The sequence below is a fragment of the Meira miltonrushii genome, assembly GCF_003144205.1.
Source record: "Meira miltonrushii strain MCA 3882 unplaced genomic scaffold FA14scaffold_3, whole genome shotgun sequence".
Classification (NCBI taxonomy): domain Eukaryota; kingdom Fungi; phylum Basidiomycota; class Exobasidiomycetes; order Exobasidiales; family Brachybasidiaceae; genus Meira; species Meira miltonrushii.
Genome location: NW_020289945.1, coordinates 1,845,165 through 1,870,734, shown reverse-complemented (window position 1 = coordinate 1,870,734; position 25,570 = coordinate 1,845,165). Strand labels below are relative to the sequence as shown.

Below are 25,570 nucleotides of genomic sequence, written 5' to 3'. Positions count from 1 at the left end.
CTGTCAGATACAAGCTTAAGCACGTGTATAGTCAGGCTGAGAAGAAGGTCTAGCGTGTCCAGTCATAAAAAAGACAAATACGAGCAATGACCATCATCAATACTATCACCTCTATACCAAGATGACTTCATCAACAGGAGCACAACAGGTGCCCTCACAGGAACAGCTATTACAGCTTATCGATAGTAATGGTGGTCACATTAAAGACACACGTACCTTATACAAAACCGATTCATCTGCGTCAGCTGGTCAAGATGCAAAAGCAGTAGATGAAGCATTCAGGAGGAGAGCGGATTGGCAATTGGGCTTACAGGGTATCTTGAACAGCCTGAAGAGTAGGGAAATGATCACTTATACAGTCTTGAATGAGATCTCACACGTACCATCCTCAGAAGGGCATTTAATCGCACAAGAGGGCTCACCAGAAGCCAGAGTCTGGTCCGCATTACCTGCTGGAGGAAAAGAGGGAAAAGATATGGACGAATTACGCAAAGCTTTGGGCGCAGATGTGTTGAAGTTCGGACAAGGAAAAGCATTTGCCAAGAAATGGGTACGAAAAGATCCAACAAACGATAAAAAGTTGGTCCGTGTAGAAGGGTTGGACAGCATTAGAGATGAAACGCAAGATGATCTACGTGAGATTAGCAAAAGTGGCCAAATCGATGGTGGAAGCAAAGCAGGAGAGAAGAAGCTATTAGAGCTCAAGAAGCGTAACTTGATCACTCCAAGAAAATTGTTGTACTTTGACGTCGCAAAAGGACCCAATTTCAGCCTAACGTTGGAGAAGCTGGAAACTGACTTGACATCGGAAATGCTGGTATCTGGATCTTGGAAGACTGCAAATTTCAAGCAATACAATTTCGATGCTGAAGGTGCTGTCCCTGCAGCAGGAGCATTACACCCTCTGCTCAAAGTTCGGGAAGAATTCCGTAATATCTTCTTTGAGATGGGCTTTGCCGAAATGCCTACAAATCGTTTCGTAGACAGTTCATTCTGGTGTTTCGATGCTCTTTATGTTCCACAACAACATGCTGCCCGAGATGTCCAAGATACTTTCTTCGTCAAAGACCCTCAAGCAGCCAAAAATATTCCAGAAGATTATTTGAAAAGAGTTGTTGAAGCACACGAGAATGGTTCTTTCGGCTCAACAGGATACAGATATAAATTCTCCCGAGCAGTGACTGAGAAACTTGTTTTGAGAACGCACACGACCGCCGTTTCAGCCGCGATGCTTTACAGTATCGCCAATCAGCCTGGAGGTTTCAAGCCAGCTAAGCTTTTCTCAATCGACAGAGTGTTCCGTAATGAGGCAGTTGATGCGACCCATTTGGCAGAATTCCATCAAGTGGAAGGTGTGGTTGCCGATTACGATATCACACTTGGTGATCTGATCGGATTCATGCAAATCTTCTTTTCAAAGATGGGCGTCACAAATCTTCGTTTCAAGCCAGCCTACAACCCATACACCGAACCTAGTCTGGAAATCTTCAGTTACCATGCCGGTCTAAAGAAGTGGGTTGAGATTGGTAATTCAGGAATGTTCAGGCCCGAGATGCTGCGACCGATGGGATTGCCCGAAGGTGTCAATGTTCTGGGCTGGGGATTGAGTCTGGAAAGACCAACGATGATTCGATATGGAATTAACAACATTCGTGATTTGTTGGGACATAAGATCTCCATTGATTCTGTACAAAAGGCAGCAGCTGTTCGCTTCCCTTAAAAAAGTTATTAATATACATGTATTCTCTCTGTTCAGGTGTGATAGTACAATTTGGATAGGAAACAAGCACTTCAGACGCGCAAGTAGCGCTCGACGATGGCATTGGCCAAACGTGGATTACCTGAAGTGAGATAGATCAAGTGTAGGTTGAAAGCTGCTTCTGCCGTGCAATCGAAGTCTTGCCTATCCGAAGAAGACGGAATTGCGTCGATTGACATTTGGTCATCTCCTGATTTCTTGCCAAAAGCAAAATCTTTGTGAGGTCTCAAAACACTATTGTAGTGCGGTACAGCGAGTTGATTGAGTCCTAATTGATGGGCAACACGACCGAAATTGTACTCAATCTCAGGTTCGTATACATTCATGCCTTCTTTGAAGACAGAATTCGATTCTTCCATTTTGATCTGGCCTTCTTTTTTGCGTATCTCTCGATAATGATGCAAGAAAGCATATGCCTGCATCACCACCTGATTGCGATTGTCTACCTGTCTATTGGCAGCTCTTCCTAAACAAGCAACCGCACATGCCAAACAGACCAAAGCATCATTCGGAAAATGAGCATAAGTACGCAAACAATACGCCATAGAAGGAATACCGTTACTTGACGTGAGCAATAGACCAGCATAGAACAATTCATTCGCAGGATTGTAACGTGTCGGAGGCTTGTGAATAGATGCATCCATACCGGGATCATCTTTAACATTCTCCCAGGCAATCTTCGGCTTATCAAACACTTTTCGAGATTGAAGACCAAGATCGGCTTGTTCTCTGCGTCCTGCTCTGCTTTGTTCGTCAACTTCAGAATCACTTTCGTTCAAATCGTCATCTTCCATTCGTGTGTTGTTCACTGTGTCTTGGCCAAAATTGTCTTCTCCGTCTGCTTCCTCCTCGTCTGGCCCACCACGTCCTGTACGATCAAATAATGAGTCGCGAACGATCCATCTTTTCTTGCTCTTGTTGAACATGATCCGAGCATCTTGTACCATAGATTCGTGAATACGACTTCGACGAAGAAAGAACTTGATATTGTTTGCTGTTTGCAATGCTTCATGACCCGCAAAGCCGGAAGAATTGCTGACAACAAGCATTGCTCGTAAAGCTTCTGTGTGAAATTGATAGATGAATGGAAGGTAGCGTAATGCCGCTTCAGAGAATACTGCATGATACTTGCCAGCATACAATGCGCAAGAAGCATAGCATAAGCTCAATGACTGACGACGTTGGTGAATTGCCCATACGACGTTCGAATGAGATACTCTACGCAAAACTTTGCGCGCCAATGCGAATTGATGAAGCTTGGTGAGGACAAAGGCGTATTGCATCGTCAAATCGACCCAGTCATCTAGAGCAATACCTCGGAAATGAGTTTGCTCAACATTGTTCGCCGCTAAATTTTCATCGATCATTGAATCGCCCATTCTGGACAGCAAAGCCCGTGCTTCTCTATACAATCGATCTTTACGTTTGTATTGACTTCTAAACATCCCCCCAAATAGCTTGTTTTTGTCCTTTGGAAACAATTGTGGAGTATCAGAGAACATCCTGATCAATCCCTCCATTTCAGCAGTCCACTCTGAGATACGTTCAAAACGTTCCTTCCTTTCTGATGCATTCTCAAAGTTACCATAAATTTGCTCATGGATATCGCCCGTAAAAGGTACATCTGGATGCCACCATCGATCAACGAAAACGCTTTTCTCGAGAGATCTAATGCGATTGAAAGCTTCAACAGTTTCATTCTCACGAATTTGCTCCATCTGAAACGCTTGTCTTCTTTCTTTATCTCGTCCCGACGCTCCCGCACCGCGATTCTTTGACGCTTCTGTAAACAAAGAGAGGGATTGCAAAACGGTATCGTCCGGATCCTGAGAATTTTCGTCTCGTTCATAATCTTGTTGACCATCTGGTGGCTGTTGATTTCTTCTCTCTCTCAATACTTCACTGACCATTTTAATCGCATCATCACGTCTGCCCGAAGCTTCGTATGCCTCTGCTAAACGTAATTTTGCTTCCAAAGTGTAATGGCCTGATTTGACAACTTCTTCCAGCCACGCGACCGCTTCTACAAATTGCTCTAATCCCATCAGACAATCTGCGACTCGTCTGTAATCTTGCGCCATCTGTTCTACGATGGATTCATCAAAGTCTTCATCATCAAATCCGTAATCTTCGCTGTTGAATTTTTGCCGTTCTGCGCTGAGCATCTCGGCGTATTGCAAGGTCTCCTCGAGCAGATCCGTCCTTTCAGCCTGAACATTTTCATTCTCTTCATCATCCAACCCTTGGGCTAATTTGATCATCTCATCGACCATCGTTGCAAAATTGTCAATATTATCCCTATCGAGGACGATACTTTGACGCCATATATTGTAATGATTTCGAGCTTCCTCAACATTGCCCATACGAGCACGCGCTGTACCCAATCGAATTCGAAATTCTATATCCAAAGGATAGATGGGAGCCATATTGACTCGCCTACCAAGGTCACCCCTGCGATGATTGCCTGAACGGTCTACATCATATTCTCGATCATCCTCTTGAATATCGTCCCAAAAAGTCTCTCCTGCCCTGCCCTGGAGCCAACGTGCACCTTTTCGAATGGTATCCAATGCATCCTGCGGGCGATTTGCCAAGATCAATAAATCCACAAGAGTTGCAATATGATCAGAACTGTATGTGGCTCGCTCACTTGGATCTGTTCCCGCCAGTCGAGGATCAGGATAAGCTTTCATATCGATATCAGCGCAAATTTGTAAGATAGAAATTGCTCGATCTGACATTCCAAGTTGGTGCAAGAGAGGAACGACTCGACGAATAGTTTCGCTATGCGTTGGATGAAATTCTAGAATGCTTAGGTATTGCCGAGCAGCCTTTTTTATTTCACGTTTGTCTACCAATAGTTCAGCCCGTTCCCACATCATATCCATCACGTCTGCTCGATCTTCCTCTCGACTTGATCTGATAGCCTTTTCCAAGCAATGAAGAGTTTCCTCTCTAAGTCCCATCTCTCTGCTTTGTTCTGCCAAAGTACTCCATTGTGTCAAAGCATTGCTTGTCAAATGTGCTTCCATGATACGTGATTGAATTTCTTTATCAGGCTGATTAAGAGCTGCAAAGCAAACGGCCATCGTTCCCCATGCCGATCGTATAGTTGGCTCAATTCGAATGACTTCTTGTAGCTTACTGAGCGTTTCAGGTATATCATCTTCAGCGAATGCCATATTCGCCTGTGCTAATAAACTTTTTGCTTCTGCTGATACGGCTTGTTGTCGTGGTGCAACTCGCTTTCTTCGTCCAAAGGCGTCCGTCTCTCGTCCTTTCTTGCTCTTGAAACCAGTAGCACTTCGCAAATCCTGCTCGAAAGCCAATTCGTCCATCTCCTCATCTGCATCTTCATCTGCATGTAAAGCAGTTCCCCATCTCACTGCTACGTCTGACATTGATGACTTGGTGTTTGCATCAGCGAGAGCGTGAGCCAGCTCTTGAAATCTGTCTTCTTCCATATCTCCTTCATCATCATCTTTGCGTTCTGGTTGTTGAGCGGCTTGTTTTCTTCTATGCTCAGAACCGATTTGCCTCCAAGATTCGATGAAATCAGGCTCTTCGTCTGGATGAAAGTTTTGCATTCCTGTATAAGCATCCGTTGGAAATGTTTGATATTCATCACCTTCCAAGCTGGCTTGCGTGAAGAGATTGTTTTCACGATCATACCTTTCCAACTCTTGCTCCTCGTCGACGGGATATTCGTGATAATCTTGTCTACCATTATCTTGATCAGCATACATTCCTCCAGAATGCGATCCTCTGCCTTGTTCAGGCTCGGGAGAAGGGCGATATTCATCTTGACTATCATCTTCTTCAAAGTATTGCTCGTATGCTTCTACTCCCAAGGATTGATCATCTTCCATGTATTCATCTCCATCATAAGATGTATCATTCTCTTTAGCTTTTCCTTTTCCTTTTTTCGATGCTGAAAGTGTTGTGAGCTTCCGTTTAGGTGGAGCTGAAGTACGCTTAGGCCTTCCAGAAGGCATATTGACACATGCCAAAGAAGGAAAGTGGGCGGATGTATTCTTTCTACGTGGCCTCGCTCATTATCATGGTTGTGAAAGTCAAGAGGCACATCTGATTCTAGACACACCTTCAGAAGAAGAAGAAAACGCACAGACCTCCTCTACAGTGCAATATGGTCTTCATGGCCAGCATAATGCATTTTATTTATGAAATCATAGTCATTTGATGAAATCATAGTCATTTGATGAAATCATAGTCATTTCAAATCTTCAAATCTCTTCAAAGTCTCTACGATTATCTTCTTACACCTTTAATCAAACAGATGAACCTCTTTCTCAATGATGGACCTTTCATAGAAGAAGCAACACATTTGAATCGCGTAAAGTACACTACTTCATCATAACTATACGCGTCTTAATAATAATAATATTTTTATCGGCCTTATCTCCGGACCAATAAGGCGTACAAAAAAAAGAAAAAGCCAAGCGTGTGAGTCAAATGCTTTCTTTGTACTAAGAAATTTTACGAATTGATAGCTTGTACACTGCTGTATTGCCTAAGCATTTTATCAAGAAACTTTGTTGACAGGCAAGCCAATCAAGCAAGCGTACTTTTTATCAACAAGTTTCCTTCCCTGCCATCACATCTTGATTGCTTCTCATCAAATCAAGACGCTGACAAAATACTTCAAAATGACACCTACAGCTTTGGCTGACGTTCAAGATGTCGATATGAGTTTCGACCCTACAGCTCAACCAATCACAAATCAACAACCTTCAAACGGGGCGATCAATGGACCAGCACTTACTGCTAGTAATGTCACAGGAACAGCTTCCAATGAACGTACTCTGGTCATAGGCTCCTTGGATGCTGCACAATCTGGTCGTTATCAAAGCGCGGTAGAAGAGGCTGGTATGGGTGGCGTTCGTCAAGTAGAGATGCACATGGTCGATCGTGTTACAAGCGGAACCGTGCAATTGGATCAAGACTCTTTCACACAAGTTTGGATTATTGCACCTTGGTCTCAAGATGCTCAATCTCTACTCAAACCCATTAACAATGCACTACGACAAGGATCGAGCTTGATCATTGAAACACTCTCATTGCCAAGTGGACCGGACACCCTTCGCGCAATTGAAGCAGAATTACGTCTTTTGGGATTCTCTGAGATACAGTCAGATGAAGTCAACTCTTCCGTCTCAGCTGTCAAAACAGCTCAAAGTTCTAGCTCATCCGCATTACCACTTCGACGTAAATTGGCCAAGAACGGCTCTTCAACAAATGCGAAGAAGAAAGCGTTGTGGAATTTAGCATCAACTGATGCCCCTCTGATTGATCAAAACTCCCTCTTGAGCGAAGCAGACAAGCTTGTCCCAGCTGCTACACGAAGAGAGGACTGCGATCTAGAATCCGCATTAGCAGGCGGTAGACGTAAGAAGGCATGCAAAGGATGCACTTGTGGCTTGCGTGAATTAGAGGAAGAAGAAGAAGAGGCAAGACAACAAGGGATCGTGCAACTGGACGCAGATGAGCTTGCAGGACAGGATGGACCATCAAAGACTGAAGTTACAGAAACAATGGTTGATGAAAACGGAATGACCAGAGTTATCAAACGAATTCGGGTAGATACAAAAGGAGCTAGCAGCAGTTGTGGAAGTTGTTTCTTAGGTGACGCTTTCCGTTGCAGTTCTTGTCCTTACCTTGGTCTTCCTGCTTTTAAGCCTGGAGAAAAGGTTGAAATCCCTGTTTCTATGGATGATGATCTCTGATTCATTCGCTCTCTCTCTTTGTAAGTCTTGGTCTCATCTACATTTTTTCGGTTTACATGTATTATTTCATACACTTTCTTCCCTCAAAAATATGCTAAATTGAATCATTGTGTGGGTATGAGCTGGAGAAGGATGTTTTAGATGTAAGAAAAGGGGGTCTGTCTGTAGGATAATGAATGTTTGTGTGTATGTGTTGAATGAAACAGTGTGGCGTAGGTTCAGTACGCGATTTTAGACCATCACATGAAATAAGCTTAGCCTTAAAGCATCAATTAACACAAATTTTAGCCGGTTAAAACACTGGCCTCGTGCCAAAAATCAACTAAAAGTGAACAAATGCACACATACACACTCGATTCAAACTTTTGTTACACTTGAAGACTTCAATTCGTTCTTCTTCTAATCTTTCATACTCATCCTACATTATTGAAGAAGCTTTCCTGCAAGGAAGACTTTCGATCAAGTTTTTGATTGTAGTGGAAAATGGCAGAGTAAGTGGATTCACACGACATCTAGGATTTGCTTATTGATTGACACATCTCTCTCACTCTTATCAGCGCTGATGATCCTTGGGCAAATCACGTTCGAGGTACGCCTCTGGCTGAAGGATCCGATCCATTATCATCAGGAAATGATCGATGGAATGGCAGTGTGAATGGGAAACACAAAGAGACAAAAGGAGAAGTGGAAAATGCAACCAAATCTACTTTGACGGAAGCGGAACGAGATACAGATGTCGTTGGAAATAGCTCAGTCCTGACGGATGAAGGTGAAATCACACAAGATTTCGAAAACAAAGACGTTGCAGACATTCCAGAAGAAGCACCACATTCAAACGGATTCTCGTACCACGCTGAAAGGTCCTCAAATGGACGAGAAGAAACTGAGGATAATGTTACAGAGAACGGTGGGATAGAGGATCCCAATGGCAGCGAGGAAGAATCAGATGAGGAAGCATTTGTATACCCAGGCGCAAGTACTACAACTCCTTCAAAAGAGGCAGAATCGAAAGACGCACCAAAAGTAGATGACCTTCAGAACAATACACTTTCTCAAGGACCGTCTACATCTGCTGACGTAGAGTCTGCACCTGCTGTAACAGAGAGTCAACCGTCTCAAGCCTCTACTTCACCAGAACCTCGTCCAGTCGACTACCCTCGTCTCAATCAATTATGCTCTCAAGGTCCTCTTTCAACATTGCAAAAGTTTATCTCTGTAACCACTTCACCTGCACCTGCCGGATCGGGAATCAGTCTTTTCGCCTTGGCCAATGAGCCAAATCCTTCCAATGGATTGGTACCGATACACTTTGCTGCTCGTGAAGGCAGGGTTGACATTCTCAAGTGGTTGATTCGTGAAGCTGGTGCATTGGTAGAAATGGAAGATCGTGAAGGCGAGACAGCCTTGCACAAAGCGGCAATGGCGGGTAAATTACCTTCGCTCACATTTCTCATCAGTTCTGGCGCATCTGCTAATAGCGTAGACGGGGATGGATGGACACCATTGCACAATGCATGCTCGAAAGGATTCTTGGATATTGTGAAAGTTTTGGTTGAAAATGCCGGAGCGGCGATTGATGTCAAAGGCGGAAGAGGAGGATGGACACCCTTGATGAATGCTGCCTCAAACGGTCATTTGCCAATCGTGCGATATTTGACCAGTAAGCAAAAAGTGGATCCATTTGTGCGCAATAATGCTGGAGAAACTGCATATGATGTAGCCGCAGCCACTTTTGAGGTTTTCATTTGCGAAATACTGGAAAAGTACGAAAGCGAAAGGTGGGCTGCTTTGAAATTTGCCGGTTCAGCACCTTCTAATGCAAATCAAACTGTGCCTGGACAAGGCCCTTACAATCCTTTGGCTATTCATACAACCGTTCCTGTGATTGTGTACGAAAATCAACGTTTGGACACCAGACTTTCCACTTTGGCCATTCGTGGCGGTAAGCCTAGATGGAGCGGAACGCAAGCAGGTCGTCCAGACAAGCCAGATCGTCGTGCTCCCAGCACGATGTCACCTGGACCGCTAAGTTTGAGCAGAACAAGACATTTGCCAATGGCCCGAGAAGATGTCAAGCTGCCCACAAGATCGCAACCTTACAAATTACGATTGCCCAACAGAAGTGCACAAATTGCAGCTGCAAAAAAAGCTCGTGGTGAACTTGGAACGGGTGATGAGGAATTGGGTACAACACCCACGCCCGATTCAGTTTTGAGAAGGGGTTCAAACGAGGGTAGTGCTAGTGACAGTGTTGAACCATCACACTTTTGGCTGTCTACATGGCAAAATGATCTTACTAGCCCTCAAGTTGACGCAGAATCTGGATGGCAATACAGTCAATCGTTTGACACTCCAGATGAAAGATGGTCGGCAAGCGTTCCTGCTCCTCTCACTCGACTTTTGGACGGTCGTGGATTAGGTGCAAGCGTACAGAGAGCAGTGAGCAGCGTGGTTCTGGCAAGTACCGGTGCTGCTCCTGTTGCTGAGGCTGAAGCTGTGAACGCAGGTTGGGTGAGGAGGAGGAGATGGGTACGTGTGATGCGAAGAAGGTTGGATATCGCTTTCAATGACGATCTCGAAGCTGCAGAACAAAGCTCATTGGCTTCTTTGACACAATCGCCGGTTGCTGTTGAAGGACAAAGAGTGTTTGAATCGAGCGTTGTTTTACAAGCACAAGCTGATGCCCGTAATGATGCACAACAATTAGGATCAAATGCTGATTATATGGCAAGAGCAAAGGCAATGGCCGGTAGCGGAATTGGATCAACACCGGCCGATATGGATGAGAGTGAATTGGAACGCCGATTGACACATATCGAATTGGCAGTTACCGAATTACGTCAACATGCTTTCAGCGATGCAGATGGAGACAGACAACAAAGGGCAGAAGAATTACTGAAAGAGTATACCGTTCAAATGGGTCAATTACGACAAGCAGCAGGATTGGACGAAGAAAGCGAAGATTCAGACGATGATTCAGATGCAGAATTCATTTATCCAAATTCGTACCGTGATGATGGACAATCTGTTATTACTCGTATTGGTGGCGGTCCTTTTGCAACCACTTCTGGCGTTGTGCCTGATAGACCTTCACCTGCATTAAGACAAAGTAGCACAGCTTCCGTGTTTGGCGAACGAGCTGCGCCAAGTGAAGCGGGTACTTCGTTGGGTGCTATTCGAAGTGCTGATTTAGCGGCTGCAAGTGAATTCCGTGTGCCTACGAATGAACAACATCAAAGGCACTTGACTGGAAACACAAACGGAGCAAGACAACTACGTGAACAAAGCTTGATTCCGGTTTGGGAAGATGATGCAGAGGCTTCAACGTGCAGAGGATGCAATCGTAAATTCACTTTCTTTTTGCGTAAACATCATTGTCGTAGATGTGGTAGAATCTTCTGTGATGCATGTTCGACCCATCGTGCAAAACTCACGCCTGAAGAATTGATCATCGATCCTGGATTGCCGGAGATGTTGTTGACGGAATCGAACGGACCTTCACGTATTTGTGATGGATGTGATGCAGAACGTAGATTACCATCTTCTTTACGCAATTCTCCTTATGGATCGGAAGATTTCTCTGGTGCGGTTCACCGAATGGACACTCATTCTTCCGGTCAATCAGGTAGACAAGATGATGTGAGCAGTAGGGCAAGCGAATTGGCCGATTGTCCAGTTTGTGGTTTAGCATTAGCAGGTTTAGGAGAAGATGCAGCCATACAAGAAGAACACGTTCGTGCTTGTTTGGAAAACGGCGGTGGCGGTACTGCTGTTCAGGGCGGAAAGTATTTGGTGTACAGGTTGGACGAAGGACCGATTGTCGGAAAGGAATGTCAAATTTGTTTGGAAGAGATGCTGATCAATATGACCATCGCTCGTTTGCCCTGCCTTTGCTACTTCCATCGTCATTGTATTGATTCATGGTTGAGCAGAGCACATGCTTGCCCTGTTCATGCGAGGTAAAGTGCATAAATACCCCTTTGGATATCTTTTATCGGCTAAAATGCAATATGATCTTTTTCAAACTACTCTCACTCGATTGCCTAGGGCAGAAATTGTAGAATTGGTCATGCTAAAATACAAGATTACAAACAAAGAAATACGCAGGCAATAGAATAAGATCAAAAAGTGTTTAGGCTTCCGAATGTCTCTTTTTCTTTTTCTTTGGCTCTCCGTCACTTTCAGCTTCAGATTCTTTGCGTTTCTTTTCTTTCTTCTCCTTCTTTCGTTCTTTTTCATCGCCATTGCTGGTTGTGCTGACATCACCGTTTGCAGCGGCTGCCTTTTTGGCTTTCTTAAGTGCCTTTCTTTCTTCTTTTGATAGACTGGCTGTCGATTCATCAGCGGATACGGCTGATTCATCTCCCTTTGCTGCACGTTTCAAAGCCTTCTTCTCTTCTTTGCTCAACTTCTTGGCACTAGCATCCACAGATGCTTCATCGACGTCCTTCTTTTGAGGTGTTGCAGTGACAGGAGCATCTGCTGAATCGTTGTAACTTCTAGAGGCACCGGGGTTGTATTCGAATGGCTTTTGTTTGTATCCATTATCAACACCAGCTCCACGAAGTCCACCGATGGTGGATTGATGTTCCATACCACGTAGGCGAGATTCAAGCTTAGCTCTTGCTTCCATTCCGATTGTGGGTGCACTGGCATCTGATTTGCTATCAGCATCGGCCAAGGCATCCAAACGAATAGACAAAGCGGCCTTTGTTGCAACCATACGTGCCATCTTACCCTTCATCTTTGTAGGTGCTTGACCGACCAAGCTTGCATGGTAAATGAGACCGTATTTTGGTGTGGCGGCTTTCTGTTTAAGAGCTCTGAATAAAGCTTTTTCAGCACCCAAGATTTGGATCGTGGAAGCGGGTTGCTTGGCCAAGTTCATGATGCTACCGGAATGGCTGATCAAACGAGCGCCAACCAATTCACCAACAAGAGCTGTCAAGTTGGGAGCGATGGCAGCCATACGGTTTTGCAAGTAAGAGTAAAGTTGAGCACGGTAAGCAGTGAGAGAGATAACTTGATCACACAAGCTCCAAATGTGGTTGATATCTGTATCACTGATTTCGGTACCCATGGAAATCTCTGCAGCAGCTTTGAGGGTTTGTTCGATCTCTTCTGGTAGAATCTCGCTAAAGTCTGTACTTTGAGCATTTGTTCTGAAACCCATAGCTTTGATCACCTTGCTGTAAGCGACGTTGTCTGTAATGATTTTGCCCATTTCGGGGAAGTGCCATCCGTACCATTCTTTAACTCTCATGGCGTAGATGTTGACTTCCTTGTCGAGATCGTCAAGCAGACCGATTGCCTGAACAACCATTGTATCAACCTTGTCGGGGGAGAATTTGAGCTTGTAACGACTTAAACTGTGAGACAGACCGAGACTCATTGTGTTCAAATCGCGAGGGTCAACTTCAGCCACAGCATCCTTTCCTGATCCACCGGCAGAGAGAAGTGAGGCCAAGTGGGTACGGATACCACGATAAAGGTCTTGCACGGAAGAGTCGCTTACGACTTGAATGCCGAGCTTCTTTGCGATTGATCCACCCAATTTTGCATCAGAGACAATCAATTGTTCATTCTTTCTTGATTTGTGACCAGAGATTTCTTCTGATAGGAATTTTTTGAGATCTTTGCTCATCTTCCCTTCGTTGATAGAAGCGGCTGCTTCAACAGCTTCTACTGTGCTAGTGAAACGATGAATAGCGGACAATTTGAGTAAATTGTTTGTCGAAGAAACATCGTCAAATTCTTTCCACAAAGAAGGTGATTCCACTTTTGCCTTGTCTGACATTTTGAAAAGGCAAAAGCCTACAGCGGTCTCGAATAAGACCAACACCATCTTGAATGTTGTTGTTCGTTAGATCAGGAGATGGATGATGTGATAACCAGAAGAAGAAAAAAACCGGAAGAATAAATGAACTTATGCTGCCCAAAAAAAAGTGTGCTAAAAAGCAGCAGCTTCCTTATTCCTTGCGCGTAGGCATTTTATTGGCAAAGAAGAAAAATTCCAAACGCAAATCACGTGCAAGCAAAGCATTCATTCAAGGTTGATTAAGCGTTGCATGCATAGGCTCAGTCACGTACACAGTAGAGGTGACTTACCCCACGCTTTAACAAACCAACACCCTCATCATCATTGACGCTCATACTCGTCTGCTACACAAGATATCAAATACTCAAGAATCGATAGAGGCTTATCTGCAATGTCTTCAGTCAGTGCAACAAACCAATCCAAATCCGATCAACTAGTCGGTGAGGAATCCGTAATTGAGGATGTTGAAACGGAGATGTCAAATGATGAAGTGGCTTTACAACAAGATGATGACGTAGAAATTGCAGAGAATCCGGAGATCGCTGACCTAACAACTGAAATGTCACAGCCGACAGCATCGAAAATCCACCCCATTCAAGGTGAAATGGAACGAAGAGCAGAAGAGAGATTATTGGACGAACGTATTCGCGAGCGGTATCAGAAGGAGATCGGCGACATATTTGCAAAACAGTCAGCATGACTTGGCAAGATGAGTAGAGCAATTCTGGAGGCCAACTTGTATGACAGCCTCTTTGTTGCCATCTCCATCGGTATCCTATCGCTGAGTGAATGCGTCGATCGCGTCAAGCAGAAGCTCACGACTCCACTTATGTAATACAATGGATTATTAAGCGCGAATCTTGCATTCCTATCATCACTTCCTCAAACCATCATCCTTTCGACACTTGATACCCAATACAACATGGCCAAGCTTAGCGCAAGTCAAAAACAGCTACTAGCTCTATATAGAACGGGATTACGGGGAATACGAGCAAAGCCAGTGGTATGTGGGAGAATGTGAAGAGGGACTTTTGATGTGAATGAAATGTCTGACGATCTTGCCTCTCCTTCTTTTGCTGTAGTCCGCCCAACCAAGCTTTTATCTGTACCTTCGACAGCTATTCCGAGCGCCATTCGGGCTACCTAAACCGATTGCCAAGAGAGATTTTGGTACGTTGGACTACTTTCAACGGACGATGACGAGAACGCTGGATAATTATTTCAAGAACGAAACTGTGAAGCATATTGCCTTGCCCGATCCTATGCCGCTACCGATCAATAAGCTTGGAAGTGCAAGGTCACTACGGAATGGTCAATATATAGAAGGTGAAAGCTTAAAAGCCATCTGACCAGATCGACATGCAAAGTCTCGCACAATGCTTTCCAGAGCTTATTGACTTCACGCACTACACAATGTATTTATATCCCCAGCATCACTTCATTTCGTTCTCAATAGACTTGTTTACCACTCCTTCTTGACGAGGATCATGAACTTCTCGTTCCATTACTTGACTGCGAACAGATTATCACGCGCCTGTATGATGATGAGCTTAAATAAGATGTGGAGAATTTTAGAAGATTCAAGCTTAAGGCACACACTCACACACTCACACACACCCTTTCTGACAGCCGGCTAAATGCGCGAGTCATTGTGGCCACACTCCAATACACCATCTCGACATCATGTTTACTGGTATAGGTAAGTACAAGGAAGAACATAGTCACGCAGCGATTGCTAATTACATCCTGGTCATACAATACAGTTGAGCTGTTGGCACCGATTATCGATATCCAGCCTCTGGATACGACAAAATCAGGTGGAAATGGATATTCGATGACGATTGGAAAGACTGGATCAATCTTGCATGATTGCAATATTGGAGATAGTATCGCAGTGAATGGAACATGTTTAACCGTAACAGAATTCGATGCAAATAAAGATGGCGGTTATTTCAAAATTGGCATCGCACCCGAAACGTTGAGAAGGACAAATTTAGGTGAATTAAAAGTAGGACAAGGAGTTAATTGCGAACGTGCAATGCACGCGCATACGAGGTTTGGTGGACATTTTGTTCAAGGACACGTTGATACTACGGCAGTGATCAGAAGTGTGGTACCAACGGGAAATGCATTAACGATCACAATGCGATTGACATATGCACCTGATCTACTACCACTTCCATCAGAATTGGCGCCTTTCTTGATTCCTAAAGGATATATCACACTTGACGGAGCTTCTCTTACTTTGATCGACGTTTCGCCACCTACTGGAGGTCGAATTAACGCCAACTCTGCAGGCGAGACCACCGAAGATGCGGCCGGCACGACAAAGCAATCGGAAACAATTGAATTCAGCGTAATGCTGATCAAACATACGCAAGAGGTGATCGGATTAAGTGCAAAGAAGCCAGGAGAAAAGGTGAATGTGGAAATGGATATGGTAGGCAAATACGTTCATAGAGCCGTTTTGGCGGGATTGTCAGCTGAGCAACCGGCTAATCCGATCGATGCAGCTCCGAAAAGCTCAAGTAGTGGAAGTGGACAAGAAACGCTTACGGCTTTGATCGAGAGGACAGTGAGAAAAGTTCTGTCGGAACAAAAGTGATTGCGGGTCTGGCTTATTCTTCTAATTCTCTCGCGATAATCATCACAATGTATAGTGTAATCAATCAATCAAATTCTTCTTCAAAAGTGGCGAATACATGAATGCGGAAATGGTATAGTACAGGTCGATTGCTTATAGGAACAATTTGAATCCCTCATCGGTTAGTTCGGCTCGAAGCTTAGAAACATTGGCACCTTCTGGTACAGGAATGCGTGCAGTGCCTTGTGCTTGTTTGCCTGCTGCTACATTTACGAAGCCATCGGTGTTTTCTTCTTGTTCGACAACGATTTCTTCGCCTGTTGTTTCATCAACATCGCTCACGCGAGGGCGTTTTGGTGAACGGCTGCGTTTGCGACCTCGAGTTTCCTCTTGATCTTCATTTGTGGTAACAGAAGAGGCAGAAGAGAGAGTAATAGTCTCTTCTTCGTTTTCAGCGTTGTTCACATTCCACAAACCACGAACTTGAATCGTGTTTGTAGGTTCATCAAAAGTGACTTGAATATCTTCAGCTTTAATTGAAGAACGTTGAGATGCATCAGATGGCAATGGAAGTGTGAAGATTGCAGCAGGAGCGGATTTCGAAATATCCTCCTCTGGTGGATCCTGGTCATCGTTTGAAGCGATGGGAACCTCTACTCGCGTTGGTTGAGGTTCAGGCTCTTCTGCAGCGACTGGCTCTGATTGTGGCTTCTCATCGACTTCCATCTGATTGTTGTTGGAGTGACTTTCTTCTTCTTCTCCCAATCCGCCAAACCATTCAGCGAATTGCAATGCTGTTGCTAAACCATGAGAAGCAATATCCTGCCATTGTCGTTGTTGTCGTTGTTGTTGTTGAATTGCAGCAGCACGTTGTTGTCTTCTACGGTATTGTTCTTCTGCAACCGCCAATCGATGTAAACGTACTTGTTCTTCCTGCCAAGCAGCCCGGGCCAAAGCTACGGCCCTTTGACGACGTTGTCGTTCGAATTGTTGTTGTTGTATTCGACGTCTTTCACGTTCACGTTCAAGTTCGGCTTGACGAAGTTGTTGTTGATAACGTGCACGTAAGTATTGTGCCAATTGTTGTTCTTCTTCATCCTCTTCTTCTACGAGTTGAGAAAAGAATGGATGTTGACGAGATGAGAATGGATCAAATGGAGATTGAACATTCAATGTCATTCCACTACCACATCGTCTGCCACCGTGAGAAGGTTGACTTGCATGACGATGACCACCCGTGAAGGGATGATAAGGTTGAGTGGAGAAGAAGACTGACATGATTGATTGAGATGAAAGATTAACTGTTGAAGATCTGTTATGATTGTTGATGAGATGGGATATGAACAATCAACAATTATCACTCTTTATATGTGTTTCCTATCTTGCCTTCATTCTCATATACATGTTATGGCAATTGCTTATTTCCGTTGCTGTTAGTATGCATAGACGCGTCCCCTTCATTCTACGCTTTACTAGAAGCAAGTAGAAGCAAGTAGAAGCTGAGCAGCTGCTCAGCCAAAATAAAAAACACGCCTAATTTAACGCTCTACCCGGCACCCAACGAGTCGATTACAGGGTGAATCGAAAGCGCGTGCGCGAAGCGCACAGGCTTTGCCTATTAGGGGGAACCCCTAATAGGCACTGACACATTAATGTAACATTGAACACATTAATACAACAAAATATTTTGGTGCAAAATGACCACTATCTGAACATACCGAGAAAGACAAAAACAGCGCAAAAAGCAAGGAAAGCTGCCGCAGCAGCAGGTGCTGTAGCTGCCAAAGAGCTGAAAATCATACAGGCTGCTGCTGCGGTAGATAAAGAAGTATAAGTTTAAGCTATGGTTGATGAGTTTAACCTAAATACCAAGAAAAACAATTACCGGGCTCTTATAAAAATATTAAATATTAGCTATACTACCTTATATAGGCGCTTGAAAAAAGGGTAATAAAATAGGTCCGATACTCGGAAATATAATAATTCTATATTAACTAAGGAGGAAGAATATAGCTTAAAGCAGTATATATTTAAGGTAGAAGTATAGAGAATAAGTCTAAACAAGCATAGTGTATAATCTTTTACAACGGAAATCAAGGTAAAAAAAGTAAATCCACTAGATAAACCTATAGTTTTACTAAGATAGGTAGATAGGTTTTTATATAGATAAAACCTATTTATAGGTATTATAAAACTACTTAAGGTAGTTCGATTCGATATATAGTAAAAAGTTATAAAACTAACTAATTAATATAAATACTTAAATAAATAAATATATAAGTATAATATTACTTTAATTTATATTTAGAATATAGATAAAACTAATATTATAATTAGCTTTAGTTATAAAGAAAAAATCGTTATTTCTTAGAAAAATATATTAGTAAACTATTAAAATAATATAAATTAAGATAAAATTATATTAATTAAAATAATTAATATTAATAATAAGTTTATCTTATTATTTATTATTAAAAAAGAATTAAATATTATAAATAGATAAATATAAACTAAATTTAATATAAATTAGAAAATATAAATTATATCTATTAGATATATAGATAACTATTTTATAATAAAATAGTTTAAATATTTTATTATATATATAAAATATATATATACTAGATAGTCTATTTTATTAATTTTAGATAGTTATAGTAGCTATATTATATTTCTATTTTAGTTTTAGATTTAATAAATAAATATATATTTATTTATAATATTATTATATATTATATATATTTATTAGTTTTTAGATATTATTTTATTTTAATTATTTAAGATATATTATTATAATATAATTAATTATATAAACTTACTTTCTATAAAAGATATAAATAAAAAAAACTTTTTAATAATACTTACTAGTATATATAAATAAACCTATACCTTATAAAATATAAAATTAGATTTTCGGTAAGCTAGGATTTAACTTTATAACCTATAAATTATATTTTATAAGTTTTATTTATAATAAATAAACTATAAAAATATATCTATACCTAATATAGAAATCGATCTATAAACCTTATTTATACTTATAAGGTATAATAAATACCTTTTTAAGTATATTAGTATATTAGAAATATCTTTTAAGTTATATAAATACTAGGTATATATCGATATATATCTATAAAATAGATAGCTTTTTAATCAGATAATCTTAAGTAAATACTTATATAACTTAATTACTATATATATTATAAGTAAACTAATATACTAACACCTAGATATATAAGTATAAATATACTTAATATAAGATAAATAGATAAGCGAAAGTAAAACCTAATATAGGCTTAATAGTATTTTAAACCTAAGCTAACTTCGTATAATTTCTACTAAATAAAATAAAGCCTATCAAGCTAAAATACTATCTATAATATAAACTACCTATAAGGAGCTTCTTAAAAGCAGAAAATTCATAGATATATTTAATCAGTTTATTAAGTATCAAAAGGTATCAGGAGCGGTTACACTTCAGGCTATTTAGGCTCTAAATAACTTACAGAATATAGTAAATTTACTTATACAACAAAGACTAGAAGATAAAGATAGATTATTAGTAGCAGACCTATCTTTTCACCGTTATATTAGCATATAATATTAATGAAATCATGATTTTTCTACTCACCAAAATATTTTGTTGTATTAATATGTCTAATGTTACATTAATGTGTCAGTGCCTATTAGGGGTTCCCCCTAATAGGCAAAGCCTGTGCGCTTCGCGCACGCGCTTTCGATTCACCCTGTAATCGACTCGTTGGGTGCCGGGTACACGCATACGCTCAGCCGGGAATTGCGCGGCGGATGGAAGGTAAAGACGGGCATTCGGCGCACTTCTAATCATCTCATCGGCAAAGAAGTGTGACAAATGCTCACGGAAAGCAAAGCCGTTTAAGATGAAATGGCTGATAGGATAACTTGGGACAGAGATGAGGACGGATGTGTATCGCAATAATAGGATTATTTAAGATTCAGGATCTAAATTCCATACATTCATAAAATCAATAATAAATGTAAAACAAATAAGTAAAATAAATAAACAAAAATGTATTCAAATTTTATCATAGCTTCTTTGTCGTTTATAAACCTGATTTTAGTTAAGTACTTGTCAAAGAGCTACGTACAGAAGCCCGTGGTAGACATCGTAAAGGTAACCACGCATTTTTACATACAGCAAGAGAGAAGATGGAATTTCTTTTTTGCGCTTTTAGAATATATAAGAAAAGCTTTACCCATTTTCACAGAACCCTTTTGTTCACTTCATACGATCCCTGTTTTTTTCTAATAGTCTACTTAGTCCTTGACCGATCAGGCAAAAATCAAAATAGGACCATTTTCAGGGACGTCCACCGATAAGATCTAGAATTATAAGAGAAGTTATGTTCATTGCTAAATGTTTTCATTTATTGCGACGTTCCTGACGTGATTGAGGTTGCGGTTCTTATAAGGCATCTTGCCCTCTGTCCGAAAACTGCCCTCGTGGCCTAATGGCTAAGGCGCTTGGTTTCGATTCTTCGAAAAATCACTAAGATTGTTACCCCAAGAGACTGCGCGTTCGAGTCGCGTCGGGGGCTGAAATTACCTTTTTGCTATTTCCCATCTCTGGAGTGCAGTGCATATGCTCATTGTCACATTTAGCCTGCACTGCACACTTCTTCCCTTTTTGCCAAAGGGCGTCGATGAACACAACACCAACACGCAATCTAATGAGGTAACAATCTCTCCCGCCAACTACATCAGATTAAGAGGGCATACTCGGGTCAAAGTCCATCATACCATCACAGAGCATGACAGAGGCAAGCTCGTCAAAGCTCCCGAGCTTGGCTCCTCCTGCAACAACGGACGAGCTGCTGGCACTTTCCAGTCAATTGGTCAATCTATCCAAATCAGAGTCAATCGGTCAATTGTATAGTCAAGGGAAACAGAAAAGTGAAGATGCAAACAAGAGATTGGAAGCAACTTTGCTAGAACAAGCGCCTTCATATGTCAAGCTACACAATGATCTGCAGGCATCAAGAGGGATGCTGGGAGAGCTTGAATCATTCCTAAACGTGTTTTATAACGATTTGAATGTTTTGAGCAATCAAATGAGTCAATTGCAGAGCAAGAGCATACTGTTGGGACAAAGATTGAAGAACAGAAGACAGCTGGAGAGCAAGCTTCGGACGATCGTCTCGGATATGGTACTCGAACCAAAGTACATAGAACTCATATTCGCCGATGAAGCAACAGCCGGAAAGGCAGGATTAGAAGTATGGAAAGGATGTGCTGAACGATTGAGTGCATGTCTGATCGCATGTGCTGAATTGGAAGGCGTTTTGCGTGATCAGCTGGGAAATGCACAAAGTTCGTCTGGCGTAATGTCACCAACAGGTCAACCGCCAGTGGATGCTAAAGCTCTCAAAGAAGCAAGAGAAGTGGCAGAAGGATGTCGCTTGATGGCCGCCTCGAAAATTAGACCACTTTTGATCTCAACATTTGCACCTTTGCGTTCTTCGCTTTCGACAAATTTGCCAATCCTTCAAGCAGTCTTGCTCAAGTCATACAGACCTCTGTTCATGTTCCTATCGCATCATGCACCTAGAGTAGCGATCGACGTACAAAGAGCGTATGTGGCTGCAGCGAGACTATACTTTGAAACAGGTTTCCGCAGATACGAAAGGAGTTTAGGCAATTTACGTGACCGGGAAAAGTCAAAACGAGGTGAATCAAGTACATCTTCGCTCTCTTTCATCGATCCTGCTGGAAAGGCTGTCGGTCTTTCGACATTTGGAGGCCTTTCAGGATCATCTTCTGCGACTGTCAATGATCCATGGGCACCTGATATCTCACAATTGGATAACGCAAAGATAGCCGATGGACCTGCGGTATTCCTAGCTTATCTAGCAGACGATTCTTCGTATCGAACTTCGTATGAAGCACTGTTTCGATCTTTATCCCTGACTTTTCTCGATAATGCTTCTTCGGAGTATTGCTTCTTGGCACGATTCTTTGAAGGGATCGATTTGGAGGTGAACAAGAAAGGTAAAAGTGGAGAAAGTACTTCTGGATCACAAATCACAGGATCATCAGCAGTCAAAGTACGACATGCTGATGCACGTGGATCAAGTACAGGAAAAGCAGCAGATGCGGATGATGGACCATTACCAGAGGATAGTGCAAGTGCACTAGGTGATTCAGATGATGAAGGCCATGGAATTCCACCCGAAGAGGAGCAGGGTACAGTGACTCGATTGAGTGCCTTGGAGAAAGCGCGGATTGGTGGTAGAGGAGCTCTTGACGAATTATGGAAACAAGTGATGGAACCTGTTGTGGGTACATACACTAAATTTGTCACTTCAATCATCGCTCTGCACCCACCTCTTATCCCGCTCTATACCATGCTGAAATTGAACGATTGCATCTTGGCAGAAGTTGAGATAAGAGGAGTCAGCTCAGTCTTACAAGGAAATTTTATGGCTTTCAAATTGAAGGCATGGCCGATGATGCAAAAACAGTTCGATGAAGCGATCGAAAATGTGAAAAAGCTCAAGACGGGAAGCGCTGGCGCAGGCGGAGGAGCAGCAATGGCTGCCGCTGCTTCCAACCTATTCGGAGGATTCTTTGGCGGTCAGCAAGGGTCAGCGAATCAGACCGCGAACGGTGGTGCGGATAATGTGATTCAGTTGGTATGCGCTCGATACGCACGTCTGTTCTCGACGATTGTTCATTTGAACAGCTTCTCCGAAGATGGTCAAGATACAATGGTCTTTAATAGCTTGACCAGATTACGAGGTGAATTGGAAGGTGTATTAGAGAACTTGGCCAAAAGCGGAACAAGCGAAACGGTCACGACGTATTACCGTTTAATTCGTTCGACGATTGAGGCAGGACCAGCAGGTATAAGTTTACCTCGCGTACAAGCTGAAATGAGTCATTGGACGGAGGCTGAACGCACTCATAGGAATGTTGGTAAATGATTATGATATTCCTATGTGATATAATAGACAGTACAATGGGTGAGAAAGTAGTAAGAAAAAGCAAAGAGAATATTTACAGATTGACGTCATCATAGACGTGCTTCAGCTGAATCGCGAAAGTTTGAGTTTGTATTTGCACCTGTTTGGGAGGATTGCAAGAAACCGGCAAAGTAACGTTCTAGAGCTTCGACATCATCTAATCCAACCACGCAACCAACATATCCATCAGGACGAACGACAACGACACCACCATTGTTCAAACCCCATTTTGTATGCAATCCACCAACACTTTCATCGCCATCTAGGTCACTTAAACGTTGACCGCCTGCTTCAACGTCATCGCAGTAAAGCATGGTACGTAAAGGACCAAGATCGGCGATCTGGTCTAATTCAAGATCAAATCTATTACGTTTGACGATCAGCATAAGGTGGAAGAATGGATTGACCTCTTGTGAATAAGCTGGTGGAAGTCCTGAATTGAGGACATCCGGCTTTTGATGATAATATCCATGCTTTAGCTTGTTTGCTTTTTCGTTTGAATGATAAAGTTGCAAGAAGCTCTTGTTGGATGATAGATGGCGGGTAAGTTGTTGCAATTGCGGACGAGTGGATTTCAAGTCACCTGCACAAACGTATAATCTGAAGCCACCTGGGGCTGTAAATTGGATCTCGTGGATGATCCTGACTGGTTTGGAAGAGATGTATCGCGTTGCCCAAGCAGGTGTCAATCTCCATCCGGCTTGTAGCTTCTTGGATGATTGAGAGGAAGAATCAACAGATTGACGAGCTCCCAATCGTTTACGTGAGTCGGTATGGTTGAGGACATTATCGGTATAGAAGACACCAGCTCCTGTTGTGAAACCGGCATTCCTCCTTTGTACCTCGACAAAGTGTTGTTTGCGTTCTTCTTCATTCAATTTTGCCAATTCAGGTTGACCTTTTGGAATTTCACCAGAAAACAAAGCAGCATATTCGGCATCAAAGTCGATCAATTTGCGTCCGGTAGAATGTCTTTCATCGTGATATGTTTCCAATAATGTTTCACGCTTTGCCAAACCTTTTTCGACGAGGTTGATTCTCCATGCCAATGCTTGTGCATCAATGATGGCAGTGTTCATTCCTTGACCTGCTTTGGGTGAATGTGTATGACAAGCATCTCCGGCCAAAAAGACGTGATGAGCGGCAAAATTGACGTTGTTCTCACTTCCAGCAGGCAGAGAGTAACGAGAAACCAAACGTTGACCGATTGGATAGCATGTGAACCATTCAACGGACTTGAAGTTGAAGTGATATGGATGAGCGATTTCTTGAATTGCACGCATGACGACTTCACTTGTCACCTTATCACGAGCTTCTAAAGCGTGAACTTTACTCTTTTCACCTTGTAAACGGTTCACTTGTGTATAACAACGAATGATTGGTTCACCTTGATCGTTGTTTTCACGTGGAAAGATGTACAAAGCACCATGGTTGCGTGAATGAATTGCGGCAATCTTACGTACGTCTGGGAAATCGGTCTCGACAACGCAGTCCAAAGCGGCCCACAAAGTATCCACCCAATCACCTTTCATTTCCACTTTATGCTTTTCTTCCATCACCGAACGAACTTTTGAACGACCACCATCACATCCGACCAAGTAACGTGTTCTGATAGTCTTCAGTTCACCTGTTGGCTTGATTGTGTAGATTGGTGCTCCACCTTCATTGGTTGTTGATTGAACAGGAGCCATCTTTTCAAGAGTGATTTGAACAGGATGTTGCTCATCAGAAGTCATGATAAACTCTCTAAATGCCCAAGGTCTGGTAACTCTTTGACCATGTCTTTCCATATCACGTAAATAACCACCTTCAATCAAACCTTGTTGTAACCCTAAAGTACAATTGTCTTCGATTTCCATATTTGTAGGGAAAGATTGAACACGTCTATTCCTTTCAATTCCACGTTTTCCGTCTGAACGAGGATCCCAAAAAGTACGTTCATAAGAAGCTGCACTTTTTGCAAAGAATTCTGATCCTAGAGGTTCCATATTTTTCATCACTTCGATCGTACGTGGTTGAATTCCATCTGCACGTCCTGCAGTTGTGGGTTCTGATCTTTCATCGATCACCAAAACTTCATGTCCGCCAAAACGTGCAAGCGAACTTGCTAACATTAATCCTGCCGGTCCTGCTCCTACGATCACAACATCCCAAACCGTTCTATCGATATGGGTTAATGGATCAGGATAATCGTGTGTACCATAAACACGTTTATCGGCACTTTTGTGTTCCTCCACAGTTGAAGGCGCCATTGTATCGAGTATTTGTGCGTTGTTGTGGAGAAGAAGGATGGTGGGTGAAGAGGGAAGAGGGCGTAGTGTGGTGTTTTATATACTTTTTCGGGGAATACTTGAAGGAATATCGGAAGTATACATCGGAGTAGGTTATAGTATAAGTTAATATACACCCTTGTACGTAAGGGTAATCATCAATTTTTGATTTTTCTTTTAGTTAATATTGTGCCACAAAGTGTGCGTTTCCTTGATTTCCAGAATACAATACACTGTGGGGAAATTTAACAGTGGTACAACGGCAGTGCATTTTCGCACCTCTCCGCGGCATATGCGGTCAATAGACCGACCGTACAGTATGAATTCGGGTAAAACGACATCACTGATACGTACGGATACGCGTAACACCGGAAAAGACGGAAAGCTCTTTGCT

The 25,570-nt window shown here is 42.4% G+C and overlaps 11 protein-coding genes and 1 non-coding gene across 12 annotated transcripts; 8 read left to right on the top strand and 4 right to left on the bottom strand.

Annotated features, from left to right (window-relative positions):
• Positions 1 to 18: 18 nt before the first annotated feature.
• FA14DRAFT_66574 (uncharacterized protein) lies at positions 19 to 1,877 on the top strand. Its single transcript, XM_025502673.1, has one exon. The coding sequence runs from the start codon at positions 122 to 124 to the stop codon at positions 1,718 to 1,720; it is 1,599 nt and encodes a 532-aa protein (XP_025354233.1). The 5' UTR covers positions 19 to 121; the 3' UTR covers positions 1,721 to 1,877.
• On the bottom strand, positions 1,792 to 5,754 carry FA14DRAFT_123625 (TPR-like protein; the record flags this gene model as incomplete). Its single annotated transcript, XM_025496587.1, has 3 exons — positions 1,792 to 4,007; positions 4,080 to 5,327; positions 5,568 to 5,754. 3 exons carry the CDS (start codon positions 5,752 to 5,754, stop codon positions 1,792 to 1,794), a joined length of 3,651 nt encoding a protein of 1,216 aa, XP_025354232.1.
• A 711-nt stretch (positions 5,755 to 6,465) lies between these two features.
• FA14DRAFT_165117 (DUF689-domain-containing protein) lies at positions 6,466 to 7,503 on the top strand (the record flags this gene model as incomplete). Its single annotated transcript, XM_025499933.1, has 1 exon — positions 6,466 to 7,503. The coding sequence occupies one exon, from the start codon at positions 6,466 to 6,468 to the stop codon at positions 7,501 to 7,503; it is 1,038 nt and encodes a 345-aa protein (XP_025354231.1).
• Positions 7,504 to 7,830: 327 nt separating this feature from the next.
• FA14DRAFT_66567 (uncharacterized protein) lies at positions 7,831 to 8,801 on the top strand. Its single transcript, XM_025502672.1, has 3 exons — positions 7,831 to 7,994; positions 8,061 to 8,598; positions 8,717 to 8,801. The coding sequence occupies exons 1-3, from the start codon at positions 7,987 to 7,989 to the stop codon at positions 8,720 to 8,722; spliced, it is 552 nt and encodes a 183-aa protein (XP_025354230.1). The 5' UTR covers positions 7,831 to 7,986; the 3' UTR covers positions 8,723 to 8,801.
• On the top strand, positions 8,452 to 11,506 carry FA14DRAFT_66560 (uncharacterized protein). The gene is made up of 2 exons (XM_025502671.1): positions 8,452 to 8,585; positions 8,879 to 11,506. The coding sequence occupies exon 2, from the start codon at positions 8,881 to 8,883 to the stop codon at positions 11,464 to 11,466; it is 2,586 nt and encodes an 861-aa protein (XP_025354229.1). The 5' UTR covers positions 8,452 to 8,585; positions 8,879 to 8,880; the 3' UTR covers positions 11,467 to 11,506.
• A 129-nt stretch (positions 11,507 to 11,635) lies between these two features.
• FA14DRAFT_148019 (putative NOP58-required for pre-18S rRNA processing) lies at positions 11,636 to 13,435 on the bottom strand (the record flags this gene model as incomplete). The annotated part of the gene is made up of 2 exons (XM_025497363.1): positions 11,923 to 13,435; positions 11,636 to 11,865 (listed from the first exon to the last, which is right to left on the bottom strand). Exons 1-2 carry the CDS (start codon positions 13,346 to 13,348, stop codon positions 11,636 to 11,638), a joined length of 1,656 nt encoding a protein of 551 aa, XP_025354228.1. The 5' UTR covers positions 13,349 to 13,435.
• Positions 13,436 to 15,004: 1,569 nt separating this feature from the next.
• FA14DRAFT_165115 (Lumazine-binding protein) lies at positions 15,005 to 15,926 on the top strand (the record flags this gene model as incomplete). Its single annotated transcript, XM_025499932.1, has 2 exons — positions 15,005 to 15,020; positions 15,085 to 15,926. 2 exons carry the CDS (start codon positions 15,005 to 15,007, stop codon positions 15,924 to 15,926), a joined length of 858 nt encoding a protein of 285 aa, XP_025354227.1.
• Positions 15,927 to 15,992: 66 nt separating this feature from the next.
• FA14DRAFT_66367 (uncharacterized protein) lies at positions 15,993 to 17,501 on the bottom strand. Its single transcript, XM_025502670.1, has one exon. It carries the CDS (start codon positions 17,181 to 17,183, stop codon positions 16,059 to 16,061), a length of 1,125 nt encoding a protein of 374 aa, XP_025354226.1. The 5' UTR covers positions 17,184 to 17,501; the 3' UTR covers positions 15,993 to 16,058.
• Positions 17,502 to 17,628: 127 nt separating this feature from the next.
• Positions 17,629 to 18,231, top strand: FA14DRAFT_161539 (uncharacterized protein; the record flags this gene model as incomplete). The annotated part of the gene is made up of 2 exons (XM_025499167.1): positions 17,629 to 17,733; positions 17,761 to 18,231. Coding segments are annotated over 2 exons (201 nt in total), but the record flags the coding sequence as incomplete, so codon positions are not given.
• A 2,150-nt stretch (positions 18,232 to 20,381) lies between these two features.
• FA14DRAFT_t31 lies at positions 20,382 to 20,482 on the top strand. The gene has a single exon. It is a non-coding gene; the product is annotated as a tRNA-Arg (tRNA).
• A 92-nt stretch (positions 20,483 to 20,574) lies between these two features.
• Positions 20,575 to 23,076, top strand: FA14DRAFT_66301 (uncharacterized protein). Its single transcript, XM_025502668.1, has one exon. The coding sequence runs from the start codon at positions 20,696 to 20,698 to the stop codon at positions 22,865 to 22,867; it is 2,172 nt and encodes a 723-aa protein (XP_025354224.1). The 5' UTR covers positions 20,575 to 20,695; the 3' UTR covers positions 22,868 to 23,076.
• FA14DRAFT_66312 (FAD/NAD(P)-binding domain-containing protein) lies at positions 22,912 to 25,497 on the bottom strand. Its single transcript, XM_025502669.1, has one exon. The coding sequence runs from the start codon at positions 25,156 to 25,158 to the stop codon at positions 22,957 to 22,959; it is 2,202 nt and encodes a 733-aa protein (XP_025354223.1). The 5' UTR covers positions 25,159 to 25,497; the 3' UTR covers positions 22,912 to 22,956.
• Positions 25,498 to 25,570: the final 73 nt, after the last annotated feature.